At 37.8% G+C, this 9,469-nt stretch overlaps 3 protein-coding genes across 3 annotated transcripts in view; 1 reads left to right on the top strand and 2 right to left on the bottom strand.

The window, feature by feature from the left end:
- The window catches only part of LOC111262083 (uncharacterized), a 192,274-nt gene extending 186,963 nt beyond the window's left edge, over positions 1-5,311 (top strand). Inside the window, exon 3 of the mRNA XM_086968946.1 lies at positions 5,079-5,311. Within this exon, the coding sequence (XP_086825072.1) occupies positions 5,079-5,210 (132 nt within the window). The 3' untranslated portion in view covers positions 5,211-5,311. The remainder of the gene's footprint in view (positions 1-5,078) is intronic.
- On the bottom strand, positions 243-4,201 carry LOC147753241 (uncharacterized). The gene is made up of 5 exons (XM_086968953.1): positions 4,055-4,201; positions 3,647-3,830; positions 2,499-2,672; positions 1,349-1,520; positions 243-439 (listed from the first exon to the last, which is right to left on the bottom strand). Exons 2-5 carry the CDS (start codon positions 3,755-3,757, stop codon positions 243-245), a joined length of 654 nt encoding a protein of 217 aa, XP_086825079.1. The 5' UTR covers positions 3,758-3,830; positions 4,055-4,201.
- Positions 5,312-5,451: 140 nt separating the features above from the next.
- Positions 5,452-7,717, bottom strand: LOC111262096 (uncharacterized). The gene is made up of 3 exons (XM_022836082.2): positions 7,688-7,717; positions 6,086-6,296; positions 5,452-5,834 (listed from the first exon to the last, which is right to left on the bottom strand). Exons 2-3 carry the CDS (start codon positions 6,281-6,283, stop codon positions 5,589-5,591), a joined length of 444 nt encoding a protein of 147 aa, XP_022691817.1. The 5' UTR covers positions 6,284-6,296; positions 7,688-7,717; the 3' UTR covers positions 5,452-5,588.
- Between the last annotated feature and the right edge of the window lie 1,752 nt (positions 7,718-9,469).

Here is a 9,469-nt window from a genome sequence, read left to right as displayed (position 1 = left end):
CGACGTTATTGGCGCAGTCTGCCGTTACGCATTTTAGCGTTCGATTTTAGTATCTAACGGGTACTTATGAAATTACTTATACAGTTTGCTAGTTTAAAGTTAAAACTAAGTACTCGTAAGATTAATCAAAGTTCCTTACCGCGATGAAAAAATATAACTGCAAAAAGATGTTGAGCAATAACATTTGAACGGGTTTTCCATAAACGAAAATAAACAACTTCGAAGTCTTTTGACAATACATTTTATTTACCTGCCGGTATAGGGAGATTGAGCTCAGTGGCGAACTTGATGCCAATTTCAAGCGCATAGGATCCCGAGAGCAAAGCAAAAATACTTGTACTACCATCAAGACAAAGTAACGGCTTCTTATAGAAATGTAGCATGTGAATAAGAAGTCGAATCGAAGTTATGGTACCGTAAAAAAATGAGGCGTGTTTACCTGTGTGACCATCAAGAAACAGTGTCAATATTCTCGAAAGAGTCAAACTTACCAAGATTCTTTGAAAATAACAGACTGTATGCGATCCAACAATAGATAATCCATCACAAAATAAATATGACGGCCTATAGTGGATACTAGTTTATGCACAGCATAAACTAGTACTCACTATAGGTTGGACTAATTGCAGAAGTTTTTTTAAAAAATTTCAGCAAAGGTTCGGTCAATAAAAGTTGAACTTGACCCCTCAAACGTCTCGTATGCCCATTGATCGACCCCCAAGCGCATAGCCGTAGTAAACCGCAGTAGTTCCATACAACTACACCGTGTATTTATATTATAACAATAATAAGATAATAATATTGTTTGTAGGTTGATGCATAGGTTTGTGTAGCTATGTTCATCAAAACTGTGGTTTTCAATCCGTTGTTTCTTTATATTATTGGGAAACACTTTCTCTCAGCCCTAACTCAGTCGTTGCAGTGAAGGAAATTGTACATCGAGTTCGGACTCTTTTTCTAAAACGAGTTGTATCTGAACGAAAAAGGCAATTATAAACCTGCTTTGACTCGCATAGACTAGGCGGAGAACGCTATGAACCTAATAGATGCGATTCAGCGATGAACAACGATGTTTATTACGTGACGTGTTAGTTCGGTAGCGTAAGACTACTGTATTTGTTGCCATCTGAAGCTTCGCGCTGCAGCTGAGCATTGCTTAACAATTTATTTTCGGTTTTCAAGAGGTTCAGAAAGCCCATTTTTGAGGGAACTGTTTCTTTTCGAGGCTTACAATCAACTGTTAAAAGCATTGCAAGATTAATGTATTCGTTAGAAAAAAAATAACAGTATACACTCGGATAAATCAACGCGTTATTTCATAAGTCTATGAGCACTAATATAAACTTACCAAACAGGCAAATGGACCATGTAACAAATACTGCTTCTTGTACGCAGTAAAGTAGAATTATGAAAGCCAAAAGGTCTATTCTGATTTTCGCGGCGAAAAATTCATTTTGGGTTTGTGAAAGACAGGAAGCCATTAGAAGAGGACCCATGATCCACAACTCAAGGAGGATCACCTGGAATATCAAACAGAACTAATTTAGGATCTCAATTTTTTTTGTCTGCACGCTAACAATCTAGTGGAAATTATTTAGGGAAAATAGACTCGATGCAATAATTAGTGCAAGAAAAATAGATTTGAATAATATTTTCTCCGCACCTTTCATTTGGAAGTGCTTAACAAATGCAAATGAAGGCATTATTGGAAAGCTATACCTTGAAAAACGGTATAGGGTTCTATAGTATATTTGACAAATCGTATTGGAATGGCTTTTATATAATTGACATATACATAATTACATACAATTTTGTACCGTTAGGAAACTACATGGTGAATGTACTGTGGTAGTTTTATACAAAAACTGCAGCGTTTAGATATGGAATAAGATATTCAACTAAATTACTATATATATATATATATATATGTATGTATGTATGTATGTATGACAATTAAAGGGTTATTATATGCGGCAACGAGAGCTTTTATTCGGTGCTTGCCTGTGCTTGATCGTTTCCTGCTGCGGAACCGACAACCGCCACCCTGTGCCGAATGCTTGTGCCTAAGCGCAAAAGCAGACGCCTGTGTGATAGCGCTCGAGTTATAAAAAAAAAACTATTCAGTCATCAATTTGACCCTGTGTGGACGAAATTGAAAGTATCACCATTGTATAGGTTTAACAGTGTTATCTTTGCACTATTCCGTCTAAATGTTTGAAATCATCAGCTAGCGCATAGCGTTTGTGCGATGGTATCTTGAACAACAAAAAAAAACTTTGATCTGTTTTGTTAACAGTTAACCAGTTTATCAATTTATTAGACTCGAACCCTCAATAATTACACTTTACGATATAATTTAGCAACTGTAATAATTTAACTGAGGTAGATGGACACAGATTCCAAACACGGAGACGGGGCTTAACTAAAAAGTTCTGGCTTGTCTTTGTGCAAAGTTCGATTCTAAAAATGTATCCAAGTTACCAAGCATAAAAACTTACCTCGAATACAAGGGTGACTAACCAAGCAAAGGTATTTAATATATTCGGATACGCGTATGCAATGAAAGCTACTACTGAGCCATCTTTCAGCTCCTCTTGCATACGAGCGAGAAGCCACACGACTCGCAGTCCAACTAGAACGATCGTTACGAACGGAATCAGCCGATAATAGTCCTACACACGTATGATAAGCAGAAAACACGCAGATTTATAGATAAGTAAGAGGCTCGACTTTATGCTACATAACCGAGTGCCTCCACATAATAGAGGATAGAATCAGACCTTGCTGATTAGTACGGATTTATTATATATCAGCAAACTCTATCCATGACTTAGAAGTTGCCCCGATAAGTAATCTAAGATATACAGAACATGCTACACATATAATTTTCTGTACAATACGTTGTTCTAACTAGATCCTGCGTGATTTTTTCTGAAAAAAAATAATCTCTGCATAAAATTAATGTCGAGCCATTTGTCCGATACGTAGTATCTGCATAGTTTTTAATTGTCAGGATAGGCTCAGAAAGATCTGACTAAGTTAAGAGCACATACGCAAAACGCGTTCTCCTTAAATGTCGATGTAAGAAAAAACTAGAAATACCACCAGTGTTCGTTAGCTTCAAGCAGCGTACAAGCCTAAACGCTAACTATCGACTCAATTTAGACCTCACAACATTGTGCCCAAAGGCACTCCCCAAAAACAGTCTATAAATGACCTATTTCTATTGCCGCGTAATAATTAAAAAGAAATTAAGAAACAAAGTAGGCAACTATCAAAAACTTCCTTCATTCAATTATGCTGTAAAACGTCCAGATATGCAATCCACTATAAAGGGAACTCTTTCCCGCAATATCTTAGTGGATATCTTAGTAGTACTGTGTATTTAGGGCACAGAAAATGGATCAGCCATGCAATTCCCCTTAATGGATGTCGAAGTTATTTAAAACATTTTCGAAATCTTACAGAAATTACTATGCATGCAAATAATTGGTAATAAATATATCACTGATTAAATAGATAATTGCTGCTAAATCTAACATGTGGCAATTGGATTTTTTTTGGAAGGTTGCACATTTTGTTCGATCATTGTCATTTACTCTGTCATAAGGATCCGGTATATAATACGATATTATTTGAGCAATACCCGTGAGAAGCTGCGTATTTGTCTTTGATGGATGTCATCTATCTTGATTTTGACTTCGGGCAGATTTGTGACATTGGAAGAGTCAGCCAATACAATGGCTACCTGAGTCATGACGAACACCGATCCGTCCCGAACAAGGTCGAGTTCGCGACTTTGAAGCAATGAAGGACCATTGGAGAGTAGCCTCACGATCATTAAGTGGAAAAAAAAATTAAGATTGTAGATATACTGCATAATATCTAGTAAACACCATTGCCGGCAACGCTTAAGTGGAAAAAGACGTGGTGCGTACTATTTGAGAGAAGGCTTCGTTCATTCCCAATATTTCAGACAAAAAAAAAACTGCTGTTCAGGCATGTAGATAAAACAATAGCAATTATATGCGCTTACGTTTGACTAAGTACTAACAGATTGGCGAAGAGGAAGATAGAATTGGTGTCGAGAGCAGGTTGACAGAAGACGGATACGTACGCGGTGGAGTTAAGGCGATAGACGAGCACTTGCACATCATCGGTGCCACCGCCAACGGATTTGCGAATGCCAAAATCCTGTATTTCGTAAATTATGCAGTCATGCTAGTGGATGTCTTGAGCACTAAAGTAGCTTACAATTAGTAGGAAACGGTTAAAAAAAATTACAATTCTCAATCGACAGATAATCTGCTGTCCAATCATGCCCAAGTTTCTTCTAAATACATGAAAAAAAAATTAAAAGAAATCGTTCACGCATTTCCAAATGCTAGGCATAATGAGTTTACTCAGATTTAAGATGTTAATAAATTTCCTAGAATAGGCTAGCAAGATAAAACCCAACCAATTTAACAAACCAGATTTAAATGAAAATAAGCATTTATGTGACGTATGCTGACGCATACTAACGAGAATATCCCAGACAAATACGTTTCTTTAATCTCTCGTTAGTAGCTTCCGTCTAGGGTCTGGATTGTTTACAAGTTACTTTCACAACTAATCCCAGGAATTTCCATTAAAAAAAAACTATGTTAAACATCAGTCAAAAATAACTAAAAAATACGAGAAATTAGACGGACATAAATGTGTCTTAAAAATTTAATCGTAGGAAATAGCAAAAGAGTTCGAAAAAAAGTAGTAAAAGGTGCAAGGATTCTAGTTATTGAGGCGTATCTGGGCGACTACAAGAGCGGAATGCTAGAAAACCTCTGCATCAACGTTTCTGGATTATCCGGAATTGCTTGCTTGATAGATTTTCTAATGTTTTTTTTACTCATTTCCTATTGTGTGTACGCTTTTGTACACAACTAAAAAGCCTTGCAATGACCGACGGTAGCATAAACTATCAATATCATTTCTGTAGGAATTTGGTCGTCTTACTGCCAAAGCACTGGACAGTAGCTGATTTCCGCATATATGCCGAAAACGAAAATCCATCAGGTGAATTATCATTTTTATTTCAGAAGAAGACGTTCTATCATGGACAACAAGGGACGAACGTATATCCGTCACCTCAAGCAGCGCGCCAATATGGACCCAGGTTTTGCATTGCTATTCTGGATATCTTTAATATCAACGCACTCATACCAATATAGTAGTTAATCAGTGGGGCAAAAAAAGAGCCACCATGAATATTAAATTTCTTGATTTGTTAAGTTCTACGAATGAGAAATAAAACTGATAACTTTACGTCGAATTCGGCCGGAGGAAATCTTCTGATACATAGAATAGTTCTGCTACAACTCTAGTAAAAGCCCTTTTTACGCATTTAAAATAAGTGTGAATGGGTTGACCAAATAGTTTCTTTTTTTATTTCTTCTAAATGCAAAGCTCCATCTTGAAGGTTTATGGACGTCTGATTTAGTTAGCAACTATTCCAATCAGTAAGGTAAGTGACATTTACAACATTTGAAAAGTCGTTTATAGGTTTCGCAAGCATTTGATGTCTACCGCCAACGTTTCCATTCGACAGTTCACCCACGTAGCCATAGAGAGATCAGTCCATTTGCGTATTCTATCACAACCCACTTTTCGATGGGAGAGTTTATCACAATTTTATTACCACAATATAAGGTTACCTTAAGCTGTTGGGTCAAACGCTGTTGGATCTTTTCAATGGGGAAGCCATGGTCTTCATGGCTTCGAGTGTGATTGTTGGTGAAAAGGTTTTCCACCGCAAACACTTCTACAGCCAAAGCCCCCATACGCGGGCTGTATAGCTGTAATTTTCGAAGGAACATAACGCACGTGAAATTATTAGACTAATTTATATTTGTGAGTTTATTCTGAGCAACTTACCCATTTATTGATATGTTTTTTTCTGACATTTCAGAGAAGATTAACACAGTTTAATTCATATTGTTCAGCCACATTAAATATGTTTACAGTTATCTAGTAAGGAGTTTCCAAGCCTGTATTTATGTCGTTGTACCCTTTTATGAACAGTTTTACCGAAAGCTTCAGAGCTTACCTGTGTCTGACTCGGATCCGAGACAGAGAAAGCATCGAAACGAATATTGGGTATCACGGTTACAAAGTTGTGGTTTTCTGCGATAATCCACAGTGTGAGAAGTAGCAAAGGGACGATAAAGTTGTTGAGGAAGAAGCGCCATGGGTCAATTTGGTTGCATTTTTTCAATAACATAAGTAAGGCCTTCCACATCTTCATCAATGGACGATGCCTACGGGATTAAGCACACAACTATTTATGTCGCGTTACTCACCTGATCAAATTTCTTCAGCCCTCCTATATCTACAGCTTCAGCTTACATTTGGCTTCACTTTAAATCTGGCGAACTCACTGTCTTGTAAGCACAGCATAGTAAATTAAGCCATACGGTCTTGATCACAAGTTGTAGCCGTTGTATACAGCTTAAAGTACATAAAAGCTAGCAGATGCGGAGCACAAAGTGCTAAGATTAGGCCTAAACAAGTTACGAAAGAAAATGATTATAACAGATGTTGACAATCTATTACCTTGTTACATTGGAACATTGGCGTAGTGCATCGTGACTGCGAAAATACGCCCTGAAGCGCAAATTGGTTTTTGTCTAATAATAAACATGTTCCCGAGCAGATTCAAATAAACCTAGTGACACAAGTCGACCTTGAAAGTAAATCCATGGAAATCTAAATCATCCGCATAGACTCTAGGAAAATCGTTCTTAATTCCTAGCCTTAGGAAAAATATCTACAGCAGTTAAATGTCGTCTGCGTCAAAAATTTAGTTGAAAGCATCAGGGTTGATCCGTTTGGACTGGCGCTAGAATAAACATAAACAACAGCTCGCCCGGAAATGGGTAACTTACAACATTGTACCTTTGTGCTGCCCATTTCGGACACCTCATCATCAGCCTAGAGACGCAATAGCTTCATCATAACTTTCGATGATTTGTTTGTAAAAACCTGCTCTACTTTTGTCGGTAGAACGAACCAACGGTAATTAGAAATGTAGGACCAAAACACACAAAAAGCTGTTCTTCAAGCTACCATGGTTACCAAAATCTGCCATACCAAGCTGCTGGATCATTTCTTTGTAAATCTTATGCTCTATAAGCCTAATCAGAAGCGCAATTCAACTTTACAGGTCAAGGCGTATACTGCGTTTTAGCCGTACTGTTAGAAAGGTCGTCGTCGTGGGTGGTTAACTTTAGCATAGATCATCCATATGTGCTACGGGAATGTCCTATATACCTTCATGTAAGTGCTCGTTGCAGATCCCAAATGATATAATTGGATGTGCACGTGATTTTTGCAGGACACGCTTGTGGAGGACTAACAAACGATTTTCTGTATGGCTACTTCAGTTGTACAACTGTTTGAGCTACAGCTTTTCATCTGATGAGGTATTTTATTTTGGAAGGTGGAAAAAGAAAAGTCATTAGGTTTTCATCAACGAACGACTAAAACAAAGTAAACAAAGTGATGTTTTGCTGTTAATTATGTAAAGCTTTGTAATTAATATAATACTGTGCAATTATGATAATACACTTGTTATCATCACTATTATATATATTTCTACAGTGTTTTGTATTAGATTTAATTTAGGAATTAAGCAACTGTAAAATATTACCAATATGCACCGCATCATACGCTATTGTGGCCAAACACAACAAAGGACTCACTGAATGCTTTCATCTAACTATCGTCTGCTAGAAATCTAAAAGCGGGAATATAGGGTAGTAATCAAAGCAATGCACAAATACTCGACCCTAGATAACGACTGCCCTTCTTTCGATATTAATCAGTAGTTATGTATACAGATAATGACAAATGAAAATTACTGTTCATTTTATCTCAGATCCTAGCTATATTTATGACTTCCGTATACTTCATCTCATCGGTTGGGTTCCAAGTATTTGGGCAACCTTTGTTTGTCAATGTTTTTGAAAATCTCCACCCAACACGAAATATTAACTTGAATTAGATAGGGTGTATATATATATATATATATATATATATATATATATATATATACATATGTATATAATGGACACGAATGTGTTCATATCTAACAAATATGGGCAACTTACCGCGTTGTGTCTAAAGCTTTAATTAGACACTATTAGGTCATCCAATACCGTGCAGAACTGATATCACGCTGTGGTGTAAATCCGTTATCTGTGCACACGCGTATCTTTGTAGCACCTCCCGGAAGCCAGATCTGCGTGGACAATGCTACATGCTTTACAACGTATCATAACAAGCATATTGGAGAACATCTATTCTTTGTCCGTTTGCCAAAATAAGGCTCCACCTATTTTGAGATGGAAATCTTGAGCTGACATAAACTGATGTTTCATAAATTAGTCGTTTACAGGCTTACACTTCATGTAACATATTGCTCCCATTGCCGATACGTTCAGAGGCTAGACACGAAGCGACATGCAAACACAACGGCACCGTAGAGAGGAGGGAATAATTAAAATAGAGAAAATAAAAAGAAAGATGAAGCATTCATTCACTACAGGGACGCGTTGTGTTCCTTTTTACTCGTCGCGTACGCTGCGCGATGACGCGGCACGATTCGATGACTATATAAGTTCGGTGTACATAATTGCCAGATTCCAGTGATGTGTGGATATACTACAGGACGAGGACGCAGCGGTTGCCAGTACGTGCTGGCCGCATGCTGGCTGCAACGCTGCGTAAAGGCATAGCTTGATTGAATGTCTTGATCACTGCCATCGTTCACCTATATGCCGCCTGTGAAAAGCCTATTTGATTTGTTTTCCTTTGCACCCTGCCTATTGTGGCGTTAAATCGCTAATTAAAGAACGACCTTGAGTGATTTGCGGTAACAACGGACAGAAAAGGTAATGTTCTCGCAATGGTTGTTAGGCAAAGGGACCTCTGGGAAATAGAATGCTCGACAGATTAGCATAGTCACAATGAAAGAAACGACACACCGCACAGCCCTCACATCTTCTGTCTCAACCCTGAACCGCGCTCGAGTCTACTTACCCGACAGACCGTTTGTATGATGACTTGAACAGGTGAAACGTGTTTATGAAAAGGCTTGCAGAGATAAATTGACGTACACAACAAAAGCATCCCGAACGTAGGAATTTTGCAGCACGGACGTGGTATGTTATCATCATCTAATTGAATTCACCCCTCACTCTGTGCATCTATCTTTTTACAAACATGTGTGTATTCAATTCATGCAGTTCGTTCATTTGACTGCTTTTACAACGACAACACCGTTATCGCACCTTTAGGCAGTAACATCGATGTATTTTCTCATTACCGATCATCAAGGTTATAAATTGTGGTAATTCTCGAAGCGAAGCCAGTGGCGGGTCGGATGTTCTACTTTAGGATCTACTCACCAGCATTTACCAAGTACTGCTTT

Source organism: Varroa jacobsoni, unplaced genomic scaffold (genome assembly GCF_002532875.2).
Source record: "Varroa jacobsoni isolate VJ856 unplaced genomic scaffold, vjacob_1.0 scaffold_626, whole genome shotgun sequence".
Lineage (NCBI taxonomy): Eukaryota > Metazoa > Arthropoda > Arachnida > Mesostigmata > Varroidae > Varroa > Varroa jacobsoni.
Note: the sequence above shows the minus strand (reverse complement) of the source record. Positions and strands in the feature narration are given on the sequence as shown.